This window comes from Saccopteryx bilineata, chromosome 1 (assembly GCF_036850765.1).
Source record: "Saccopteryx bilineata isolate mSacBil1 chromosome 1, mSacBil1_pri_phased_curated, whole genome shotgun sequence".
Lineage (NCBI taxonomy): Eukaryota > Metazoa > Chordata > Mammalia > Chiroptera > Emballonuridae > Saccopteryx > Saccopteryx bilineata.
This window is the reverse complement of record NC_089490.1, coordinates 158168243-158194009: the sequence shown is the minus strand read 5'-3', so window position 1 is coordinate 158194009 and position 25767 is coordinate 158168243. Positions and strand designations below refer to the sequence as shown.

General features: G+C 49.8%; 1 protein-coding gene across 2 annotated transcripts in view; it reads right to left on the bottom strand.

Annotated features, from left to right (window-relative positions):
• Window positions 1-4662: 4662 nt before the first annotated feature.
• Window positions 4663-25767, bottom strand: part of MIER2 (MIER family member 2) — a 32631-nt gene continuing 11526 nt past the window's right edge. Inside the window, exons 2-14 of one of the 2 annotated variants that reach the window (XM_066278483.1) lie at window positions 25159-25249; window positions 23223-23365; window positions 18905-19030; window positions 18133-18256; window positions 17535-17626; window positions 17069-17138; window positions 11370-11521; window positions 10529-10610; window positions 10350-10444; window positions 8223-8347; window positions 7974-8101; window positions 6186-6627; window positions 4663-5798 (exon numbers count right to left, since the gene is read on the bottom strand). In XM_066278483.1, coding sequence (XP_066134580.1) covers window positions 5777-5798; window positions 6186-6627; window positions 7974-8101; window positions 8223-8347; window positions 10350-10444; window positions 10529-10610; window positions 11370-11521; window positions 17069-17138; window positions 17535-17626; window positions 18133-18256; window positions 18905-19030; window positions 23223-23365; window positions 25159-25249 — 1692 coding nt within the window. In that variant the 3' untranslated portion in view covers window positions 4663-5776. Of the gene's footprint in view, window positions 5799-6185; window positions 6628-7973; window positions 8102-8222; window positions 8348-10349; window positions 10445-10528; window positions 10611-11369; window positions 11522-17068; window positions 17139-17534; window positions 17627-18132; window positions 18257-18904; window positions 19031-23191; window positions 23366-25158; window positions 25250-25767 lie in introns of those variants that run through there. The other variant, XM_066278493.1, reaches the window with a different exon arrangement.

The window sequence follows — 25767 nt, the reverse complement described above, 5'->3', positions numbered from 1 at the left end:
TTATGGACCTGGATTTTCCATCTGCGGTGCGGTGGAAACTGTGTGGGAGGCAAACAACCCCCTTTCCAACCGCATGCCCCGAGTTGAAGTCTCCACTAGACTTCCTCCAAGGTGGACCGGAGAAACCGACTTAATTGCTCAGAGTGTTTTTCCTAGTCTCTGGGTAGGGGTGGGGTTCTCGCTACGGCCATTTCAGGCTCAGCTGGGTCCCGCAAGTCCTGCGCACGTCCTCTTCACCTCCTGATGTGACCCCGCCCCTCGTGCTCACGGGCTCTGCTCATTGGCTTCTCCTGCTGCCACTCAGATGGGGCAGAGAAAGGCCGGTCCCGAGCTCTAATTCCCCGTCATTGATTCGTTCATTCATGCAACACAAACCGAATTAAGGTTGTTTTGAGAATTACCGGATAAAAAAATGAAAAGAGTCTGGCAAAAACGTTACTTAATGTTACCTGGCCTCATTATTACCATTGCACTTTTCTCAAATATCAGGTAACTACCGCTCTCCTGTTGACATAATCAACACTTTCAGTTAAGGTAGTGAAGATGCAACACTGTATTGGAATCAAGGAAATTCAGGGTTCTTTATTGATCACCTGTAGTGTGCGGCGGCGGGGAGGGGGTGGATAAACTGTGAGGCACCTGCCAAAGTGGAGTGTGGAGGCAGAGACAGCTTGAGTGGATGTTACATGGTCAGACCTGGGAGAGATCCCAGTGAGTCTCCTGCAGGCAGAGGCCTTGGATGGGAAGGAGCATGGATGACCTGGTCCCTGATGAGCCAGGAGAGTGGCTGGAGGGAGGGCATGAGGCTGGAGCTGGTGTGGCTATCAGCCCACCTCCACTGACTTCAAGCTCATCCTGTTCTTAAAATATCTAGGCAGGGTCAGGATTAAAATCTAGTAGGGCAGCAGGGATTAGGATTAGTGTCAGGGCTGTGTTCAGGGCTTCTACACCTGCTAGCTGGAGTCTCCCACACTTCAAGCTTTCACACCTGGCCCTTTACAGAGAAACTGAGCCAACAGGGCCCACTCAGGGAACAGAGTCTGGGCTGGGAGCCAGAACTGGACGGCCTCTCCCTCACCTGCAGATGGCAAAACTGGAAGAAGAGTGATGGTACTCGGACCTTGCCTGTCTGCCCTAGAGACCCCACCAACTCCATTCCTGGTCACTCTCAAACAGTGACACTCAGGGCTCAGAAGTTTGTCAGTTCTCATCACCCTGTTGCCTCAGCACAACCTGAAGGACTCCAGGTTTCTGTTTCCAAAACGGAACATTGTGAAGATTAAGGGAGAAAAGCCTGGCAGGTGGGCAGAAAGGTGCCTAGCACACAGTAGATGCCACCAGAGTGCAGCCACAACTTCCATCTTTCTATATTTCTCTTGGGGCTCGGAGAAACCACATTGGAAGTTATCTCCCAGACTGTGGGCTTTCACCCCTGCTGGCAGTCCTGCAGTCAACACTGTCCCTCTGGGTGGCTGTGATGGGTGTTTGGGCAGGGAAAGCAAAGTGGGGTGGATGGTCCTCAGTCTCATTAGGAAGCACTAATAGGGAGTTATATGAATAGTACACAGTGGGGTTAGGTGCCAGGAGTCACCTGTGAGTCAGAATCCCAAACCTGCATACAGCTACATGGACTTCCCCATTCAAGTGCCACACACAACCTGAATCAGGGACAGGGCAACTTTCTGTTTCAGCATGGAGTCAGCATCCTGGGAACCCTCAGTCCTGGATGAAGTTGCCACTTCACGCAGACAACCCCGCTTCCGTTTCAGCATGGAGTCAGCATCCTGGGAACCCTCAGTCCTGGATGAAGTTGCCACTTCACGCAGACAACCCTGCTTCAGTTTCAGCATGGAGTCAGCATCCTGGGAACCCTCAGTCCTGGATGAAGTTGCCACTTCACGCAGACAACCCCGCCTGCAGTGCCCTCCCTGCCCTACACCCGACCCTGCCACCTCCTCTAAGCTTGCGCACCATCTCAGCTTGTGTCTGTTTATCTGCTTACCAGAGTCTCCTCCCCAGAATCACCTCCATGAGGGCAAGGACCCCCACATAGTAGGTGTTCAACCAGTGCTGAGTGAAAAATGACCTAGTGAATAATGAATGACTTAGTCCTGGGGCCTGGGGTCATGATGGTGCTGCTGCTCCAGGGGCTCAGTCTGGACTTTCACAGGATGAGGCCATGAGCTGCTTATTCCTTTTACACGATCTGTCTTCATGGAAAGTCCAGTCCCTGAGCCACACCCCCCACTTTCCCTAACTACTGAGTGTAGTATTTTGGGGTATTTTATTCCAAGTCTCCAACACTGGGCCCCAAGATCAGGAGAGGCTGCAGACTCCAGTTTACCTCCAGGGTGGGGACCCCGGAGCAGCCTCTGCTGGACAGTGAGACAAAGTCACAGCCCAGCCCTGACCTCCAGACACTCATGGAGCACTGATGTGCAAGGCACTCACAGCCTTAATGTGCTCTTTGCAGCAGCCCAGAAATAATGTTACAATAGGGTATTAGAAAGAAGTTAAAGAATGTAGATGTAGCTTGACCTGTGGTGGCGCATTGGATAAAGTGTCGACCTGGAATGCTGAGGACACAGGTTTGAAACCCAGAGCTTGCCCAGTCAAGGCACATATGAGAAGCGACTACTATGAGTTGATGCTTCCTGCTCCCCACCCCTTCTCTCCTCTCCTCTCTCTAAAATTGATATAATAAAATATTTTAGAAAAAGAAGAATGTAGTGATAAAGGTGAAAAACATGGAGAATTTCAGTAGAGAAATGGAAAAAAAAAACTGGAAATGTGAGATGGGTTGAGTGGCAGTCTGAAACTGTGGCAGAGATCCAGGGACCTCAAAGACCAGTCAGTAGCAACTATCCAAACAGAGACACAAGAGAGAATAAAACACACGGAAATCTATGGGGCAATACCCAATACTCTCCTGTGCAACTGGAGGCCCAGAGAGGAAAAAAAGAGGGCAGCAGATATACCGGAATAACAGCCAAGATGCCCCAACACCATGCAAGGCAGCCCTCAGGCCCAAGAAGCATCATGTGAAAATCTATACCTGGCACATCACACTCTAATGCTGATGTCCAACAAAAAAGAAATCACAGAGAAAAAGATGGGTCTCATTTAGAAAAACACAAGAATGACCGATTTCTCACTAGAAAACAAGAGTTAATGGAACATCTTTAAATGTTGATCTTGCCAAAAAAAAAAGTGTTTCAAAAATAAAGGAGGAATCCTTGAGGATATTCCCAGCTAGTGAGAGGGAATGAAGAACATTTGTGGGAAGAATTGAGGGCCCATCTCTAAAGGCTACAGAAAACCAAGAGATACGACGCGCCTATCAAAACAGCCAAAATCCAAATCCAGGGCAACAGTGCAGGCCAGACCCTGGGCCCGCACAAGCCCTCCTTTACCACTGGCGGGGATGCAAACGGTGCAGCTCTTTGGAAAACAGTTTGGTGGTCTCTGACAAAACTAAACACACTCTTACCCTAGGATTCAACTTCTGGGTATTTACCCAACTGAGTTGAAAACTTATATCCAAACAAAAACCTACACAAGTGTTCAGAGCAGCTTTATATGTAAGTGCCCAAAACTGAAAGCAACCGAAACTTCCTTCAGCAGGTGAGTAGACAATAAAGCGTGGTCCATCTAACAACAGAATGTTCCTCAGCAATAAAAAGAATGAGCTCTGGCGCCAGCAGAAGACGTGCAGAAACCTTAGGTGCACATCACCAAGAGAAAGAAGCCAGTCCGCAAAGGCTATACATCAAACCGTTCAAAGCCAGGGAGAAAAACCAATTACACCTGAAATTAATACAAAATAATACTGAATGTGAACTATAATTGAAAAATAAAATAATTTTTAAAAACAGAGAAAGATACAAATCTTAGCAGTTAAACACACACAAGGGTCAACCACAGCTTTCTTGGAAGCAAGCAAACCAGAATACAGTAGAGCAAGAGCTCTAAAATATTTCAAGAAAATGAAATAACTAAAATCTCCAATGAACATCACTAAAGTCCCTGGGGTCTCACCCCCAAGTGCCCTCATTCCCAGTGCTGGCACAACCAGCTCTGAAGGACTAAGCCCCAAATTCCAGGAAACACTCAACTTTCCCACGCACCTGAGCACAACCAGCCCTTGACCCATTTGCCCTTGGCCTCTACTCCCCAGGTCCAGGCCTGTCCCCTCCCAACATATCCCCTGCCCCTGCCCCACCTGTTTACACACCACTAAAGCAGCTTTGAAAACCACATGTTGACCCAGCCCCTGCTTACCCTTTCAGGGGCTTGAAGACAAAACCTGCTAGCTGGCCACTCAACCCGTGCTGCTCTCCCTCTCAACCTCCACTTCCTTCCTGGGACTACGGCCCCTGCCTACCTCTGTTGGCAGTGACCTTGGCCTGACACATCAGCTCTCATCAAAACAGGGTGATTCTCCTTCATGTTCCAGATTAAATGTCCCCTCCATTTAACTGACCACTTACCTCGCATTGGTCAGCATGATATGGACCATGGCCGCCATGTTTTCTGTCATGACTTAGCCCAGATCCTTGAACAATACCCGGTACAGAGTCCACCAAGTAACTAAGTGACAAGGATGACCTGTGGTTCCCCAGCACCTCCTCATGCCCTACCCAATCCACCACGAGACACCCATGGGGCTTCAAATCAAGTTTAATAAATAAAACAGCAAGGGGTTCAAGGCAGTTATCACTTCACAGTGTGGTCCTTGGTGGGGTGACAGGGAAGGTTGAGTCCAACTATGCAGATGGACTCAAGCCAAAACTCTCCTGATGACACCCGGGGGTGGAGGAGCGCTGCCCTGCCCCCCCTGGAGGACCCCACTCCAATTTGTAAACAGAAACATAAATAAAACAAGGGAAGTGGGGAAAGAGGAACAGGACCCCAAACCATCTTACTGGGGAGCTTCAACAGAAATATGACCTGCAGGGTCAGGACAACAGGCTGGAACCCAGCCCCTCAGCATTACAGGCAACAGGCGGGTACCAGTCACCTGTCTCTTGGAACCAAGGGGGGTGCCAGTCACCTGTCTCTTGGAACCAAGAGGCGGAAGGGTGTCAGAAACCTGTCTCTTAGAACCAAGAGGGGGTGTCAGTCACCTGTCCCTTGGAATCCACGCCCACAAGAGGCTGCTGAGAGGCCCTGGGCGGACAGAGAGAGGAGGCAGGTGGGCGTAAAGTGCGGCTTTTCCTGAAGTGGACAGAGCGGTCGAGGTCAAGGGTAGGGCGGGGCCAACATCGAGGTATATGGCTCTGTGCCCCATGGGGTTTGGCACCAAGTAGCAGCTGCCCACCGACCCCTGGGCTGGGGCAGCCCATGGCCCTGCCAGGTGCAGGGAGACAGAGCCAAACAGAGTGCTGGAGGCTCCCTGGACAAAGGCTGCTGGTGGGGGGGGGGGGGGGGGATGGGGGCAGCATCCTGCCCTGACTCCCCGTCTCCCTGACAGGCAGGGATGCCTTTCCTTGCCTCTGCTGGCTAAAGGGGGCCAGGCCCTCTGCACCCAGATGCCCAACGGGTCCCACGGTGGGTGGCAGGCAGTGGTGCCAGGCGCTGAGGGTGCCAGTCTGTGTGTGGGGAGGGGCAGGGCTATCAGCCCTGCCGCTGCTCACCCCAGTCTTTGAAGTGTTCTGAAGCAGAGACGGCGTTACCCGAGGCCCACGAGGAAAAGGGTCGGGAAGACTGACAGAGGCAGGCCCCACAGTGGCCCCAAGTCCAGTCTAGGCCACACATGCCTGCCCATGGCCAGGAATCAACAGGTCATCACGTTACAGCTGCAGCGAGGGGAGAGACCGAGAGAGAGACCAAAAGAGGGTCAGTCCAGTCCCAGACTACATGGCTTGAGCGCTGTGGACCAAACACATGGCTCCCGACCTTGCCTCCCCCAGCAGACCGTGTTTTCACGTGTGCCTGGGGAGGGCTGCTGTTTGGAGCAGGGGTGGAAGGAGACTAGCACTGGCCCAACTTGTACCTTTTGGGATTTTGAACCATATGAATGTATTACCTAGTCAAAAAAATAAGCCAAATTAAAAGTAGAGAATAAAACTAAAACAGCCTGCTCCATGGGGCCACACCACCCTTGGTCCCTCAGGGCAGACCCCTCCCGGTCTCCTCAGCTTAGCCTGAGGCTAGGGGCCCTTAGGGTGGGGGGCTGCACTCACTGTGACAGGGGCTCCGAGTGCAGCCCAGGGCCCGGGCACGCTGGGTGAGCAGCCAGAAAAGGATTCACGTCCTCAATGCCAATGAGTCCAAACTCGGTGACCGACACTGCCACCTGTGTAGGGGCCACAGGCTCCTCCGGCTCCTCAGGCTCTCCGTCCATATCCATGTGGCTGGGGACCAGGGGCAGCTCCTCAGGGAGGGCCGTGGGTAAGGCCAAGTCCACAGCCAGTCTCGAGCTGGCGCTGGGCTCCAAAGAAGCAGCTGTAGCAGAGGGGCAGAAGGCCGGCTCGGCCAGGGCTGGGGGCCGCTGGGGCACGGGCATAGTTGGGGGCATATCCAGCTTCTGGAACAGACAGGGCCCTGGCTCCGAAGACGGGAGGTCGTTGGAGCACTCTTCAGGCTCACCTAAACTGCTAGCCATGCCATCCACACTCAGTGGCTCTGCAGGGAGAGAACAAAGCTGAGGCCACGCCCCCAGCAGCGCCCACACCCAGCCCTCCCAGGATCCACAATCCCAGCTAAGGTGCACTTGCTTAAAATCACACACTTTTGCCTTCAAGCTGCAACCTTTGCAGGCTCTGGCCAAACTTCTGTCAGGGACAGCAAAACCTACAGACCCCTCTTCATAAATGTTTTTACACAAATACATAAAATATGCATGAACACAAAAGAAACAGTTATACTAAACTGTGCACCCTAGGCTAAGGAAACCTGTCTTGGAAGGCTGTGACTCCCATTTTTCAAATAGAATGTAACAGATTCAAACCAAAAAAAAATGTTTTGAGTGCACTGCAAGGCCAAAGTACATGTAGAATTTGTGAACTCTGTTCACAGGTACATGACAAGCAACGCCAGGACAGCAAGATATGGAGGCCCTTCCCAACAAACCATGAAACCAACCAGATTCTAGAACCAGGGGATAATTTAAACCTGAGTTCAACAGACCTAGAGAGTGAAGGTCCTTGTCCTTCACTCTGTGGTTACCTCCAGGAACTGAAGTCATGAAACAGGCCTGTCCTGCTCTGGCACGGCCCAGGGCCCAGGACACTGGGGAGGGCTCAGATACCCCAGGTCTCCTGCAGGGTGGCTGGAGCTAAGCAATCCCCACCGGCGACCCAGAAAGAAGTTCCCCCAACCCGATCTTGGTAAGTCCCCCTGACCTGTGGCCTAGCAAGGAGACCCCTCAACCTGGACCTCAAAGAGAAGACCCCCAACCTAGGGCCATAAAGGGGGCTATCCAACCACCTAGGACCCGGAGAGGAACCCTCTCTACCTAGGGCCCAGAGAGAAGCCCCTTCAACCACGTAGGGCCCAAAGAAAAGCCCCCTGACCTGGGGACGGAAAGGAGACAACCCAACCACCAGGAGCCCAGAGCAGAATCTCCACTAACCAACCAGGGCGCAGAGAGAGGAACCCCTACCTGGGGCCAGGAGGGAGCTCCTTCAACCACTGGGGACCCAGAAAGAAATCCTCTGATGTAGGACCCAGAAAGGAGCACCCCAACCACCTAGAACCCAGAGAGGAAGCCCAACAGCTACCTGGGGTCCAGAGCTAAACCTCCACCACCTGGGGCCCAGAAAGAAACCCCCTACTTTGGACTTCAGGGCACATATAGTTCTCCTCCACACAGAAAGCCAACAAGCCCCTATGATTCATGTGTGTGACACCTCATAGGGTGGAGTGACAGTGGCTCCCAGATACCTGCTCCTTAGTGTCCACTGGCATAGGTAAGGGTGCCAATTACCAGAGGGCTCCCCCAACGGCAAGGGCCCACCCCACATTCTCACCTATGTGCATCCGTGCCAGGGGGTCCTGCTCAGGGCCTAGACCATCAGCAGCAGCAGGCAGAGGTGGTGAGGAGCGAGGACGGGCAAGGCCATCAGGGTCACTGCCATCTAGGTCCTGGTCTGTGTCCCTGTGGAAAGAGGGTGCCATAGGAGGCTGCACAGGGGGACAGCTGCCTCAGACAGGAAATGTTCCCTGGGACTACCATCCTCCCCTGACCACAGGCCCTGCAGGAAGCCCACTGCACATACGTGGCTCCTGATGGGCCGTACTTCCTCCGGCCTAGTCGCGTCTGCTGGGAGAAGTAGTCATAGCGCTCAGACTTCTTCCACAGGTAGTAGTACTCCACACACTCGCCCACAGACCGTGTACGCACCTGAGGGACAGAATGGTGTCATCTGGGCCCCACACGCCGAGTCCCCTCCGCTTTCCAGGACAGCAGAAACAGGTCATGGCAACCACTACCCTCAAAGACCCTGCATACACTCCACGCATCCTCTGCACCCACCTCCAGCCCCCATCTAAGGCTCACAGGCCATCCCCACGTCCGGGGCTCATTCCTTTGCCCTAAACATGATGGCACCCCAATCTCAAGAGCTCCACCACCTGGAGCTGGCAGGGGATCCCAGTCTTTTCTTCACTCTGAGCACATGAGTCCAGTGTTCACCTCCCTCACCCCAGACCTTGCCAAGCTCCAAAGGACTATGGTGTATACCTCATTCCCCACTCATCACAGGCCCAGCAGAGGGGGAATGGCGAACCCTTGGTGCGAACACCAGGATCAGAGCCCCCAACCAGAGAAAACAGAATACAACCGGGCCACCCCCACTTTTCCCACAAAGCACAGTGTTACTAACACCCTGTTACTAACACCAGGGACAAAGCCCCTAACCAGAGAGGGCATCATACAACATGGCTGAGCCTGCTTTTCCTACAGAACATCACTAACACCCCAAGACAGAGCTGTCTATGAGCACATGAGACACTGTCAAAGGACCCACTGGAGTTTCATGAACCCCAGATTCGATCACATACACAAGCACCCTAGAAAGATAAAGGAAGGTCCAGCTCTATGCTTTGCCACCTGGCAAAGCTCTTGGAGCATCTTCACTTTGATGGAACCCCCACAGTAAGGCCAGGGCTGTGTTGCAGCCACATGTGAGACCCCCTGCTGATCCCAGGATGAGGGACAGGAATCGGGGGGGGGGGGGGGTTGGCTGGGCACACATAAGCTGTCCCATCTTCCCAATGACCCCCTTCTGCATCAGGGTTCTGACTAGACCTGAGTACCCCTGTGAGAGCATCACAGCCTCCCTGGGAACAGGGTAGAAATGTGTGTGATAACCAGGGACAGGCATGTAGAAGACAATGCATGTGAAGTTTTGCTCACAGCAGCAGCCTGGGCTACAGTGGAAATGCAGAGAACAGCACACTGCGTCAGGCCACCAGGAGCTGATCTACCTGGTAGATCTACTGCTGCCTGGGAAAGGGTCAGGTCAGCTGAGAACCATGCTCAGTGGTCCAGCACAGGTGCCTCGCTGATGCCAACCTCCCAAGAGAGGACAGAGGCCCCAAACATGAGTTAGGTTTCAGCCAGGCCCTGCTTCTCCACAAGCTTTATCATCATGAATAGTACAAAGGGGTCAGGGCTACTCCCCTAGAAGGGCAAAAAAATGACTAGGAGAAGGGGTGAGGAGGGGTCCACAGTGAGACAGGAAGGGAAACTCAGGCTCTGAGACAGTCATGGAGCACATTCAGCCAAATGTCCAGGGAGAGGGGACCTAGGTCTAGGAAAGATAGGACTCAGATCCAGGGGAGGATAGGGAGACTCAGGTCTAGGGGAGGACAGGGTGACTTGGGTCTAGGGAATGACAGGGGTACTCAGGTCTAGGAGACAGTATGTGGAAAAACGGGTATTCGGGTCCAGGGGAAAGGATGGCAGGAACTTGGCACTCAGCAGCCCCCCTGGTCAGGAGCACTTGCCAGAGGTGGCAAGAGAAACTTATTTCCTTGGTTTGCTCCAACTAGATCTTCGGTCCACATGGCTAGGGCTAAGGGTGGGGTCAGGGCTGGGGGTCAGTGTCACAGCATACATAGGCCTTGGGAACTGACCCAACAGGCTGTGCAGGAGCCTTCTTTGGGAGAAGGAAAGTGACTTGGCAGAAGAGACTAGAATAAGACAACAAGCATGAAGGAGTGAGGTGGAAACCAGGGCTTTAGCTCTCAGCTCAGAGGAACCTCAGGAGCCTGGTGAATGGAGTCATGACTTCGTGTTGTAGGGTATAGAGTGCCATGTGCCCAGTCTTCTAAGTGCTTTCCTGTTCCAAGGAGGCCATGGTGCTGTCCATCCAGCGGAGCAGGGTGGGCTGTGTCCTCACCTTGTTGGCCTGGATCAGGTGAAAGTTCTTCCCATGTACTCGGAAGCCATGCTCAAAGTTCCTGCACTCCTCCTCACTCCAAGCACAGAGCCCATCTGCAACCAGGAGGAGGTAGTGGCATCAGCAATGCCCAGACCAGGATAGCTGACGAGGGTGGGGCAGGCAGATAGGGCACTCACCTCGAATCACCTTCACATTGAACCGCAGTCTCCGCAGAGCCTCCTCCACATTGAAACTGCATTTCACCAGCTCATACAGCGCCTGAAGGAGCAAAAGCCTCTTCCCACCTGCTCACCAGCAGCAACAGCAGGAGCACTTACCCCAGCATTGAGGCAGTAATATGGGGGGCATCTAACCCCACCATCAGGGTGGGGATGGGGGGCACTCACACCACCATCACAAGAAGGAAGTTAGGAGCATTTACCCCACCATCAGAGAGGGGGTGGGGAGCAATAAAGGGGGGGTGTACACACTGTCAGGACAGGGATATTGGATTGGAGGGCATTTGCCTCATCATGGGGTGGTGATATGGGGGTACTCACCCCACCATCGGGGTGGCAGTATCAGGGGCATTTACCCCATCGAGGCAGGGATGTTGTGGGCATCTACATCACTATCAGGACAGGGACCTCGGGGATGCTCACACCACCATCAGGGCAGGGATATTGAGGGCATTTATCACACCATCAGGGTGGGTATATCGGGGGCATTTACCTCACCATCTAGGCGGGGACATGACATTTACACCATTTTACACCAATATTGGCACAGGGATATGGGGGTGTTTATATCACCATCAGGACGAGGACATCAGAGTGTTCACATCATCATCAGAACAGGGATATCAGGGAACATTTACTCTACCATCAGGGCTGGAATATAGTGGTGCTCACATCACCACTGGGGCAGTGATATGGGGGGGAGTGTTTACCCCACTATCAGGGCTAGGATATGGGGGTGCTTACACTGCCATCAGGAAAGGGATATGGGGGTGTTCATATCACCAAGCATGCTGCCTACCTGCTCACTATCTTTCACCATTTCTCCCTCTGGGAGCTGAGACCCGGCTGTCTCATGCCATCTCCGCTTGACTGCCCGGTACAGGAACTCCTCCACCTCCCTCTCAGGGAGGATGTTGGGGTCCCACAGCAGCTGGTCTTCGTTCTCATAGACTGTTTAGGAGGGCCAGGGTGAGCTGCGGGCACATGGTCCACGCCCACACCTTGAAGAGCGCATACTCCCTCCCCACAAGCATTCACCAGGCTGGCTGTCACAGCACCTCCAAAGGACAGCTGCTAATTTCCACGTCTGGTTCTTGTGACCTGGGCTCATCCCTTCCACACCTCTCCAGGCCAGAAGGTGGTCAGGGAGCAACCAGGGCGAGAAGATGTAAGAGGCCAGTGGGATGGTTCCCAGCCAGGAAACCCAAAGCAGCCTCCTGGAGGAAGTACCAACTAGCCTGGGATGAGGAAAGGGGGACTTCTTAGCATGGCCTTTGGGGAAGGAGTTGTAGGTAATGAGTTCAGGGAGAGCTAATCCGTTTGCAGTTTACAAGCCTTAAAAAATAAGAGTCCCAAGGAAGCGGAGTGAAGAGCCCAGACTTGAAGACAGCAGTGAAACCTGGGTCCCAGTGGTCTTGCTTAGGCCACAACCACTCTAACCACAGTATCACACAGTCCACATGAGTATACTTAGCCCAGGAAAGGGGAGCCCTGCCCCATGGCAGCAATGGGTGTCAGCCTCCAACTGGGGAAGGATGTGATGGGGAAGAAACAGAAAGGAGAGCTTAGGGCCAAGTCTAGGAAAGCCCAGCATTTCTTAATTATCCAAGGAAGAGTCACAGGGACCAAAAAATCAAACAATGCAAACAAAAAATCCAGTGTGGTAGCCAGAAAATGAAAAATACACTCAGGAAAACAGCTCCTGTGTTAGAATCTCTCTGGTTGGAAAGCTGCCTGGGAACCAACAGCTCCTGGGTTAGTGCTGAGAACCACAGGGACAATGGCCTCCATATTGACTCAAGACCCAGCCTGGACCAGAGTGGTTGGCCTGAAAGGACAACAGGTCCCTCTCTGGAAAAAAATAACATCATCCCCAACCTTAGCCCTCCATCTACCGAACATGTGAATGTGAGAGGAAGACCGTGGAACAGAAGTCCACAAATGGATGGAAACCAGAGTTAGCAGACAGAACCTTAAAGAATCACATAGACTTTCCAGGAACGGGAAATACAACTTGGGAATTTATGAATCCATTGAACAACTCTAACAGCAACCTGGAGACAGCAGAAGACATAATTAGTGAAACTGAAAAGAATGCAAGAAAAATGAAAAAGGCAGCATCAAACTGAGTTGAAAGAGAACACAGTTGGGGATGGAAGACAGTCACATATATAACTGAGTCACAGAGAAATGGACAAAGAATGGGGCAAAAGAAAATCTGAAGAGACAATGGCCAAGAATTCTCCAAAACTGATGCATGACATGAAACTACAGACTCAAGAAATTCAGGATAAATATAAAGAAAACCACACCTGGGCACATCTGGTCAAAATGATTGGAAGACAAAAAATGTAATCAGCCTGCAGGGAAACAGCTAGCAAGTATTTCAACAGAAACAGTAAGACAGATGTCTGACTTTTCCACAGAAACAACAGATGCCAAAGACAATGGAATAAAATGGTTCACAAGTGAGAAGAAAAGCTGGCAAACCTAAAGATCTAAACCCATGAAAATACTCTTTGAAAGTGAAATCAAAGTTAAGACTTTCCAGACAAACAAAAGCTGAAAGAATTCACTGACATCACAAGAAATATTAAAGAGCAAGTTTTTAAGGTGGAAGGAAATGATCAATGGAAGCAGGAGGGAGTGAATAAACATGAGGAACATCTGCTGCTAAGCCACATTGTCACTGTGGCCTGTGCAGTCCCTACAGAAGCAGACGCCATACTATAGGCGGGACAGATGAAGGAACTGGAATGCACTTGTCTAAAGCAGCGATTTTCAATCTTTTTCATCTCATGGCACACATAAACTACTAAAATTCTGCGGCACACCAAAAAAAAATTTTTTTGCCAATCTAACAAAAAAATAGGTATAATTTTGATTCATTCACACTGAACAGCTATTTTCTTTCTTTTCTTTAGAGAATGAGAGAGAGAGCAAGAGGGATAGACAGGAACAGACAGACAGAAAGGGAGAGAAGCATCAACTCATAGTTGTGGCACTTTAGTTGCTCATTGATTGCTTTCTTTTATGTACCTTGACCAGGGGGCTCCAGCCAAGCCAGTGACCCCTTGCTTATGCCAGCAACCTTTGGGCTCAAGCCAGCAACCATGGGATCACATCTACGATCCCACGCTCAATCCAGCAACCCCATGCTCAAGCTAGATGAGCGCAAGCTCAAGCCAACCTCGGTGTTTCAAACCTGGGTCATCAGCATCCCAGGCTGATGCTCTCTACCCACTGTGCCATTGCTGCCTGGTCAGGCTGGATGGCTACTGTTGTACTGTATTGGCTGTTGTCACTTTTTTATTTGACAACCTAAGGGAAAAGAAGTTAGTGCCCTGATATTCTAACAATAGTTAGATATTGTATGTTTTGAAATTCTGTGGCACACTGGTTGAGAATCACTCATCTAAAGTAAAAAGGATAATCACTGAAAAGGTAATATGAAAATTAAACCTTATAACCTCAAAGAAGAGGAAAAAGTAAAATAAAACTATTTGATTAATCAATAAGAAAATATAAAGGAAAAAAGAACAGAAAGAGGAAGGAGATAACACCTAGAAGATGGTGACTTAACCCACCTGTTTCCACGATCACATGAAAAATAAGCCAAAATGTAACTGGACTAAATACTCTCTATTAAAAGGCAAATAAGTATCAGACTGGATAACAAAATTAGAACAAAAATATGCCATATATAGAAAATACACTACAAATATAAAAACACTGAAAGCAGCATTTATAAAACAGACTAAATACTGGTCATAAAACAAGGCTCAAGTAATTTCAAAGGACTGAAATCACAGATATGTTCTCCGCAATTCAACTAGAAATCAGTGACAGTAGGATAACCAGGAATTCCCCAATGTTTAGAAATTAAACAGAACGCTTCTAAGTTACCCACATCAGAGAAATTATCACAAGGTAAACTGGAGGATGACAAACTAAAATGAAATAAACTATGAAGAAAGAAATACAGACCCTGGTCAGTTAGCTCAGTCAGAGCATTGTACCAAAACACCAAGGTCGTGGGCCCGATCCCCGGTCAGAGCACATACAGGAAGCAATCAAAAAATGCACTACTAAGTGGAACAAATATGAATGCTTCCTCTCTCCCCCCTCCTCTGACTCTCTAAAATCAATCAATAAATTTTTTAAAATCTTTTTAAAATACTGGTAAAAGTAAAGGTCTATTAAATAGCAATCAAACAGAGAGAAGTCAGTAAGCCAAAAGTCAATTCTTTGAAAAAGGGTAATAAAAGTAACAAACCTCTAACAAGACTGATCAAGAGGAAATAAAAAGAAAAAAATGCAAAAGATCAATATCAGGACTCAAATAAGGGGACATCACTATAGACCCCACAGACATTAAGAGTATTATTATCTTTTTTACAATAAAGTTAACTTATTAATATGATAAATACCTCAAAAATAAAGTATCAAAAAAAAAAAAACACCCAGAAACTCTAGCTAGAACTATATTATTAAATATACTGAATCTGTAATTAGACATCTTCCACAAACATGAAATTAAAGTAAACCCCAGGCCCAGACAGCTTCACTGAGTAATTCTTCCAAACATATAAAAAAGAAATATTAACAATCTCACACAAATTCTCCCAGATGTTAGTAAAAGGCACTTCCCAGCATACTTGGTGACAGCAGCACACCTGACCCCAAAGCCTGGCAAGGACAAATACAAAGTAAAATGAGAAGCAGTGTCATAGCAACAGACAAACTAATTTTCAAACTTACATGGACGTGCAACAATACTTCAAGGCTGGAGGACCTATACCACCCCAGATCGTATGGACACAGAGTCCAGAAACAGCACACACATCACCAACAGTTGGTTTTCAACACAGGCACCACTGCGATTCAGTGGAGGAAAAATGACCTTTTCAATATGTGGTAACAGAGAGACTGAATACTCATATGGGGGAAAATATGGACCCCAGACCCCAAACTCCAATCGTAAAACAAAAATCAAATTAAGTAACATCACAGCCTTAAATATAACAGGGAAAATAAAGAATATCTTCCAGACCTGCAGAGATACCAACAGCACACTCAGTGGGTTAAAATACAGATTGATAAGCTGAACTTTGGGAGAAAACATGCAGTGCACAGCACCCACACAGGACTGGCATCCACAACACAGGAGAAACCCCACAAATAAGAAAGACAACCCAATTTAAAAATGGGGAAAGGCCTTGAGCAGGCACTTTGCAAGAGATCCAAAATGGCCAGTGGACATATTTTATTCATCAAAGAAATGCAAATGAAAGCCACCATGAGACATCACTCAACCCACCCAAAGGGCTAAAAGCAACAAGACACACAATATCAAGTGTCCACAGACCTAATGTAGGCCACCATATGCTACCCAGCCGTCTATCCAGGAACCATGCATGTGTCCATTAAGACACACCTGAGGATGTTCATAACCCCAACTGCAGACGACCACAGTATCGACCAAAAGGAGAAGGGATGACCAGTGAAGTAAATCCATACAGGGAACACAACAGCACACAAGATGCATACACTGCATGCATGGATCTAATCTCATGGTATAAGAGAAGCCAACTCCCATCCCCACAGGACCAGAGACCTGCTCCCTACAGGGAAGGCTTGGGGGACAGGACAAGGGCAGGACAGTCTCCATAGCTGGGCTCCAGACTAAGGCTGGCACAGGCTCTGGCCTTCTGAGGGTGTAGCTAAAGTGTGTGCACAGGTGCCTTTTTCAGGGAGAGGGTCCCAGGTGTAGTCAGATCCAGATTCACTTGCAGTGACCCTTGTGACCCATCTCAGCTTTACTTTCCTGTCTCCCACTCATCCTTGACCCAAACTGCCTACAATAATATAGCAATCACATCCCAGACACCCATTACCAGCCTCTGGCCCCAGGCCTTACTTTTAATGAGGGTTCCACCCCACCCCCAATCCCAGCTGCTGAATCAGCTGGGTAAAAGTCTCCTGAGCCAAGATTGCCAGCCCAGGGCCTAAAGAGGCTTTGGGGCATGAAAAACAAGATGCAATAGGCAGATGGCTTCACATCCTGTTTTCTTCACCTGTAAATGGAGGTGACAATTCCTATCTCAAAGAACAGAGGCCGCTACACATTATAATGGGATCAAAACAAACATCAATTCCAGGCTGAGAGTACCCTGAGGGACAAAGGAGAGCAGAGGGACACTGGATTCTGGAAAACTCTGGGACAGGACACAGACAAGGTTCAAGTGTGGAAGCGCATGAGTGCCCACAGAACAAGTGTAAAGCCCCGAGCAGAAGGCAAGTCTCCCCCTGCTCACAGAGTGCTCTGCAAACCTGCTGCACAGCACAGGACGGGCACCCGACCCAAGCTGAGCATCTTGGATTCCCTCTGAGGATTTGGGAACTGGCTCTGGCTGGGTGTGCAGCAGGTGCCTTCTTGGCTGAAGTACGGTTTTTGTATCTTCTCCCTGTCCCCACCATGATCCAAACCCCACTTACTCTTCTCACCATGGCGGTTCAAGTGCAGGTTGCTGAGGTCAGCTTGGAACTGAGGCCCCACCATGATCTCCTGCAAAGACAAAGGCCCAGGAAAGTCAGGACAGATGGGAGGCCAGCCACTGCCCAGAGCCCAGGACTGTGTTAGCCTGTGCAATTTTCCCGCAGATGCCAAGTCCTCTGGTCTGAGAACAGCAGGCAGCGACCTGGGTGTGTGTGGGTGTGTAAACACTGAGTCTCCCATCTACTTGTACACCTGTTCAGTATAACCAGTCATGAGGCAAGGGGGTGAGGCCCAAGGGCAAGAACTTAGGGCCACATCCCTGGGCCAGCTGATGCCACTGCTCAAGTCACAACACTGCAGTCAAGTCCCAGCAGAGCCCACCCTTCAGAAGGTCATCCATTTGTCTCTACTACCAGACGAGGCAAAGGCCCAAGCTACAGGTACCACAGGGTCAGGGCCACGCACCTTCTTACATTTGTTGGCAGGAAGAGGGTCCTCCTCTGTGTCAGATGAGGTGGAAGAGTCCAGCTCTTTGTCTGGCCCAGTCAGGAAACGTGCTTTGGGAAAAGGGGAGCAGGTGAGACACATTCATGGCACTGGATGGCCCCCCCAAGGATACCGCATCTGGGGTCTTCACACTGCTGCAGTCTCCACTCCACTCTCCATCCACCTGATCCCCACACCATGCTACTCTTGAGAAGAGGCACGTCCCAGACCCGGCCAGATGTCAGGTGCACAATGAGCAAAGGAGTGGGAACTTGCTAACTGCCAGCTGTGAGACCCCTGCAACTCCTTCTGCCAGGACACTTCCCCCGTATTTGACAGGCTTTTGTCTACAGGAGCCAACACATTCCCTCCTCCTATAAACCAAAGCCACTCAGTCTCAGCTCACAGGCCAGGGAGATGGGAACTCCAAAGGGGCTTGGATCAAGAACAGTACACCCCAGAGGCACCAGACATCTGTGCACAAGTTCTTTGCTCCCAGTAGCTCAGGGCCCCTTTATTTGCATAACTAGAACCTAGTTCAACCCAACCCAAATGGAAGAGCAGGCAGGACACCTACGTCCACTCTGGCTGGGGAAAAGGTCAGAGGCCTCATGGGAGGTCACAGATGGGGTGAGGTCATCAGCAGAGGACTGTGTTTCTTCCTCTTCTTCCCCTGAAAGCAAATCCTTTGCTATCTGTTCCTTTTAATAAAAAGTAAAGAACATTTTTGCAATTTGTTTTAACAATCTTAAGATAACACCAAAAACAACAGTGACACAACTTGACGGACCTCCCTCTGGGAGTGGCAAGGGCTCATGTGGGGCTGTTCTTACCACTCTGCAGATGAAACCAGGCACCAGGCACCAGCCTGGGTGTGTGTGGCTCCCGAGCCCACAGCCCTAAAATCTGGAAAGGGATATCACCTACACCTGGCTGGGGACAGTCAGAGCCCCCAGTCACTGCTCTCTCTCCATGCACATTTGGTTTTCAATTTCAGTAATAAAGCCCTCCTCCTGGCACCACCCCGACCTGGTCAGGACCTGGAGGGTCAAGGCCTCACTGGTTCTCCTCCTTCCCAGCTGCGTTTCTCCAAGCCAGTCTCCACTCTGCCCCTCCTTCGGCCAGCGGTCAGGCTCTCTCTCTCAGCCCCCTCCCTGTGGCCACTCTAACCTTGGTGGGCAGCCACAGCCAGCTGCATCAGCTATGACTCTGGGGAGCAGTAGAATAGGCCCTCTAAAAAGTTGTCCAGGCCTCACACTTACTGGCAGCACTTCTGCTTTTCCCAGGCCTTCCTTCATGTCTGCCCTCCCTAAATCTTCCCACCAGTTCCAGGAAGAGACCCCACTCACCTTATCCAGGGTCATGTCCGGGAGATTGCCTGTGGCATCGCTGCCCTCACTCTCCCGCTCCAAGATGGGGTCTGATGTCTCATAGCCATAGAGGGCAAGCAGTTCATCAAGGGGCATATCACTGCTCTGAGGGGGAACAGGGCTGTCAGGAGGGGCTGCTCTAGGGGTTCTGCTCCTCCCACCCCTCTCAGAGTCCCACTGGCCACCACAACCAGGGCCAATATGTCACATTTATAGGAACTCACCCCAGCCAGACTCCAGGCCTGCTCCTTCACCTGAAGACTCCCTTACAACCCCCAGGAGAGGCACAGATAAGACATCAGAGCCCAGAGAGGTCAGGTAAGTGCCCCAGGTCACCAGCCTTGAAGAGTCGAGCCAGGACTGGCCTCAGTCCATACTGCACTGCCCAAAAGCTTCCCTGCTCAAACCAGTTCAGGCTTGATTCCAGGAAAGCAAGGATGGCACACTATCTGGAAATCTATCACAACTCAGGACATCAACCAACCAAGAGGGCAAAGACATATGACTGTCTGGATAAATGTAGGAAAGGCATCTGGTAAAATCCAACATCCACCTGTGATTTTACAAAGCCCTCAGTACACTGAGTAAAGAAATGGATGTCCCATCAGTGTAACAGAGATGCTGTCAGCCCTCACTGGTCAACCATGCATGACCAGAGCAATCCTATCACACTCAGAGCTGGAAGGCAGTACTGGCAACGCTAGAGCTGCTCCCACTCTTTTGACATTTCAAGGCCACCCAACAGGATAAGAAACAGAAACGAGCATTTAATTACTGGGAAGGAAGAGACAAAAATTATCACTACCTTCCTCTCCAGTATTGCTTTCAAATCACTTTCTCACCCTCCTGTAAACCTTCACTCCTCTGAGGCCAGCACCTTCTAACCACTCTGTCCTGACCCCAGGGGTCACTGTCAGCCCTCTGAGCATTCCCTCTCATTCTCTCAGGAGTCAGCACCCGCCACTCTGCCTCCCAACTCCTGCCCTGCACCTCGTGCTGGGACTTCCATTACTGTGGAAGACCACCCAGCCTTCTCCGAGCCCTTCCTCTCAGGGGGCATTCCCCCAGCCAAATCAAGTTCTCAGAGGATGCAGGATGGAAAACATTCATTTTGCCCATCACAGTTTCTCACTATGCATTTGTGGGAGGGGTTCACACAGTGGTCCATAGCTGGCCAGTTTCCTGGGACCTTCACAAACTGCGATGCCATTACTCGTCTCCTACTATACTGGCACTTGCACTGATGGAGCAGTCAGTGGTCTGTGCACAGTGCCCTGTGGTGGAGGCAGGAGCACTAAGTGTGTGCATCGTCAATGCATGTTCCCTACTGTCACCCACTCAGTTTCAAAAGATGCCAGTTTCACTGAAAAATATCCTGTTTAAGATTATTGATTTTATTAACTTTCACCCTGAGCAAATGTCATTTAATATTCTGTGTGAGGAAACAGGAAGCATGTAGGAAATACCTGACACATCTCTAAGTGAGGCAGGGACTGTTAAAAAATGCACTTGTAACTGTGAAGTTGTGAAGTGAGCAAATTGCCTTCATCACATGGCATCATCTTTACTTAAAAACTTGGCGGGCAGACAACCACAGTCTGTCAGCCAATACCAGGCAGACAGTCTCTCAGACACGAACTGAGTGGACCGCTACTTCCAAAGAAATGACTGTGGCTGCTGTGAGAGAAAAACAAGCTTTTAAGCAAAAAACTCTGATTTTGGAAAACATGGAGCTGACAATTTGGACCTGATAAGAGTCCCACAGCCTCTGGAAAGGTAATACGAAATGGAAGTGTTTCTGCTTTTACCTAGGATGTTACAGTCTTTCTTTTTCTTAGTCAGTTCTAAAGAAAATCAAGATCTAGGCCCTGGCCGGTTGGCTCAGTGGATAGAGCGCTGGCCCAGCCTAAGGATGCCCCAGGTTCGATTTCTGGTCAGGGCACAGGTGAGAAGCGACCATTTACTTCTCTTCCCCTCTGTTTTCCCCTTCTTCTCTTCCCTTCCTGCAGCCAGTGGCTCAATTAGCTTGAGCATGGGCCTGGGGCGCTGAGGATAGCTTGGTTGATTTGAGCAACAGGCCCAGATGGGGGAGTTGCTGGGTGGATCCAGCACATGCAGGAAGGAGTCTGTCTCACTATCTCCCCTCCTCTCAATTAAAAGGGGAAAAAAATCTAGATCTAGGTATTTAGCTAGTAAATAGCTGATTTAGGTTTGAGAGTTTTGAGAAGTTTTAAACTCATGTGAAACTTTTCAAAGTGGTTTTTTCTTCTTTGAATAGACATTTGCTTTTGTTATAAGATCAAATTGGCAACAAGTGATCCATGACACCAAGCTAAACAAATGCCCTGTGGTTGGTCCTTAAAAAAAAGATCCCAGCCTGACCTGGGGTGGCGCAGTGGATCAAGCGTAGACCTGGAATGCTGAGGTCGCCGGTTTAAAACCCTGGGCTTGCCTGGTCAAGGCACATATGGGAGTTGATGCTTCCTGCTCCTCCCCCCTTCTCTCTCTCTGTCTATCTGTCTCTCTCTTTCTCTCTGTCTCTCTTCTCTAAAATGAATAAATAAAAATTAAAAAATTAAAAAAAATCCTCAATTAAAAAAATCCCAAATACTTAAAAGAGATCTAAAAAAAATAAGTGTTGAGACTATTATAGACTTTAGGTTTGTGTCCCCTCCCCAAATTCATATGTTGGGTTCCTAATCCCCAACCTGACTGACTGTATTTGGAGATGGGCCTCTATGGAATTACTTAAGGTTAAATGGGGTTTTGAGGTGGGCCCTGATCCCTGATCTGATAGGGGAACTTTTCCCCTCCAGGTGTGGACCTAGTAAGAATGCAGTGTCTGCACACCAGGAACGGACTCCCCACAAGCAGTCCTCTGAGACCCTGACCTGGGACTTCTGGCCTCCAGAACTATGAGAAAACAAATGCCTGGTGTTTAAGACCCCTAATCTATGGTTTTAACAAATGGGTGTTTTTAGATTTTACACAGGGTAGGGTTAAAGTAGGTTTAGAGTTGTGAGTATGCAAAACACAGTGTTTATTCTGTATTTATTAATAATTGTATTATTTGTTTTATAACTTATAAACCTACTTTTGTTTACCCCTGTATTGTAAACTCTGTCAACATGTGAAAGATCTACATGTCAAGGGACCAGGATTTTATAAACATGTCCCCAGTACAGAGGTGACTAGATCACACCTGGGTTAAGATCCACACCAAGGTCAAGACCATTGGATTATGACACAGCCACAATGGAAGGCTCACTAGATGTGGCTTCAGAATCCACTCTGCAATCATCCTTTACGAAATGACTAGTGGCTGAATTTTGGTCCAGCATCAAAGAACAACCTCAACTATCTGAAAAGGTTGTTAAATACTCTGCCCTGGTTTTCAGGAACAAATCTGCATGACACAGATTCACACTTCAACCAAAAGTATACATCACAACAAACTCACATTTGCCTAAAACAGCAGCTGGAATCTCTTAGCTGTTCCTGCATTCAGAGATTTACAAAAATTTTAAACTAATCTACTCTTGCCTTAATTATTTTTTGTTTTATAAGTTATTTTTCATTTTCATAAAAACCTGTTATTTCTAACAATGGGTTTACTGCATATATTGCATCAACAAAACTGCTTAAGACACTCAATACCTTTTTTTTTTTTTTTTTTACAGAGACAGAGATAGACAGGGACAGACAGACAGGAACGGAGAGAGATGAGAAGCATCAATCATTAGTTTTTCGTTGCACATTGCAACACCTTAGTTGTTCATTGATTGCTTTCTCATATGTGCCTTGACCGCGGGCCTTCAGCAGACCGAGTAACCCCTTGCTCGAGCCAGCGACCTTGGGCTCAAGCTGGTGGGCTTTTGCTCAAACCAGATGAGCCCGCATTCAAGCTGGCGACCTCGGGGTCTCGAACCTGGGTCTTCCGCATCCCAGGCCGACGCTCTATCCACTGCGCCACCACCTGGTCAGGCAATACTCAATAACTTTTAAGAGGACAAAAGGGCTCTTAGGTTAAAAAGTTTAAGAAAGTACATTTCATGTCCAGCCACCCCACTGGTCTAGAGCCCTAGAGCCCCTTAAAGGCAAGACCATGTCTGGCCTGTCCTCTGTGATCTCAGCTGCTAGTATAGAACCTGGAGCTTTGCAAACAGATGTGTAAGCAGAACTTGTCATTGCAGAATCCAAGCAGCATGCAAACCAAGTTAGCCAAAAGAAGAAACCGTGGAGCTTGCCCAGCAGGGCTCCACTCACATGAGGTAGAGGTCTCAGCTCAGCCAAGTACCTGGGAGATGAAGTCCTTGTCCAGCTCCTCCTCAGGCTGCTCTGGGGGTCTTGCAGCCCCTTCACACTCCTCCCGGATGCCGTAGTTCTGTGACAGGATCTCTGCAAGGTTAAACTGCTGGTCTGCAGAGCCCATGGACACACCTATAGAGGGGACACCACATGCATGAACTCCTCACCCTACCTGTCCCCATCATCACACTGAGACTGAAGATGGTTAGGGTAGAGAAACCAAAAGTGGTCCAACTGCCACCAGGGACAAAGCCCATGGTGTGTGGCCATGTGTGCATATGTGTACATGCATGCATGAAAGGCTGTATGCCTACATGTGTACATGCAGCTGTGTAAGTTTGTACAATGTGTGTATATGTATACATATGTGTGTGCACAGCTGTGTGTGCCTGCATACATGACATGTTCATCTAAATATAGTTTGGCTGTGTGTGCACAAGTGTAAGGCCATGTGTGTGCACGTATTCATGTGCGCATTATGAGGCTATGTGCATATGTAAGACTGTGTGGGTATGAAGCTGCATGTCTGTACATGCCAGAGGTCAGCAATGTCAGTCTACCATGTGGGAACTTCCAACAGAAGGACTCCTGACAGAAGAACACACCTAGCCTACTGCACATGAATTCTGGGCATCTTAGAAATGTGTATTCCTGGGAGACCTGTGGTCTCCCTGACCACAGACACCTGCAAGGGTCCGGGGAGAGAGCAAATGAACAAGGAACAGATAAGCCCCAGGTGAGTCCACATGAATACAGCACAGAGACTCAACAGAGCTGCCTCCACACCTTGTCCCTGCTGCCTGCATGGCTTGGCCAAGGCACTCAGCTCCAGAAACACAGGGAGTTCACACCTGGGTTAAGATCCACACCCAGGTGTATACCCACCTCCGTGACTCAATGCATGCATAATGTAGGGTGAATGCCAATGAATAGTGCACAGCAGACCCAACAAAGGCTAGTCCCGTTTTTCTCCCTCAGCAGGGCCACAGCAGTGTCCCATGCACAGCCCAATGGGTGGTAGATGTTATCAGATTTTGGGTTTTCCCAAAAGAGCCAGGATGTGTTCACTGCCCTCTCTCCATGACTGCTCTTCAGTAAGTTGAATTTTATAAGCAAACAAACAAAAAATAGCTGGTTCTCAATCAACCCAAACCAGGGAGCCATGAATACCAAGGCTGGTCCTCCACGTGGGCCCAAAGCACAAAGCAGCAGGAGGAGTTGCAGGGGCCAGGTGGGAAGGGGCAAGCAGCCAGCCCAGGGATGGTGCCCACCCAGCACCCATTCCACCTCCCTCAGCCCGACTTTTCCTTCAGTCTTGGTGCAGGCACAGCAGGACCCCCACTAACCCCTGGACGAGACACTCTGGTCCTCCCCTGGATGGCCCAATCTCCACTACAAACTGGGAAACAGAGTCCTGGCCACTCTGTCTGCACCTGTCCCTGAACTTGGGGGGCTAGCACACCATCTCTGTCTCACCAGGTTGAGCAAGGTTCTGTTTCTGCCTGACCAGGCAGTGGCGCAGTAGATAGAGCATCGGACTGCGATGCAGAGGACCCAGATTTGAGACCCTGAGCTCACCAGCTTGAGCGTGGGCTCATCTGGTTTGGGCAAAGCTCACCAGCTTGGACCCAAGGTCACTGGTTTGAGGAAGGGGTTACTCGGTCTGCTGAAGGCCCACGGTCAAGGCACATATGAGAAAGCAATCAATGAACGTCACAACGAAAAACTGATGATTGATGCTTCTCATCTCTCTCCGTTCCTGTCTGTCTGTCCCTATCGATCCCTCTCTCTTTCTCTCTGTCTCTGTAAAAAATAAATAAATAAATAAATAATAAGATACTTTTTTAAAAAAAAGGTTCTGTTTCTTACAACTGCAGTGGCCCTGATGGCCCTGGGCAGGAGGAAGGTAGGGGCAAGGGAGGCACCTGCTGTTGCCGGCAATCCAGGCTCCCCAGTGCACAGGCTGTGAGTGATGCAGGAGATCACTTGAGGGCTCTGCCTCTCCAGAGAGGAGGCCTGTGAAGGAGAAGAGGCAGCGTTAGCTCAGCCAGCCCAGAACCCACCAAGAACAAGCACAGGTCAGAGCTTGGCTCCACAGGTGGCGTTGGGAAGTGGCCTCATCTGGACTCCTGGGGTTAACACATGCAAGCTGCCTCCAAGAGCTGAGGACGAACACCAAGAGTGGGATCAGGGTGCAGCTGCTAGAGGTTACTGCTCTGCTCCTAAGTGAAGCACAAGGAGGATGCACAGACGCCGCCTCACACAGCAGCTCCAGAACCTTGAAACGTTAATGTCCTCATCTCCTGGTGGAAAAACAGCATCAACTGGGGATTGTGATGAGCCTGGCGTAGCTAGTAGCCAACAGCAGTGATCACCCACCAGGACACGGGGACCAAGTAACCCAGGCCCACACATAGCCCTATTGCACACACCCAACAGGCAATCACTGACAGCTGTGTCTGACACAATGACCATTTCACAAGGGTCCCAGCCTTCAAAAGGCAAAACAGCCAGACTGGTGGTTCTGCCATGGA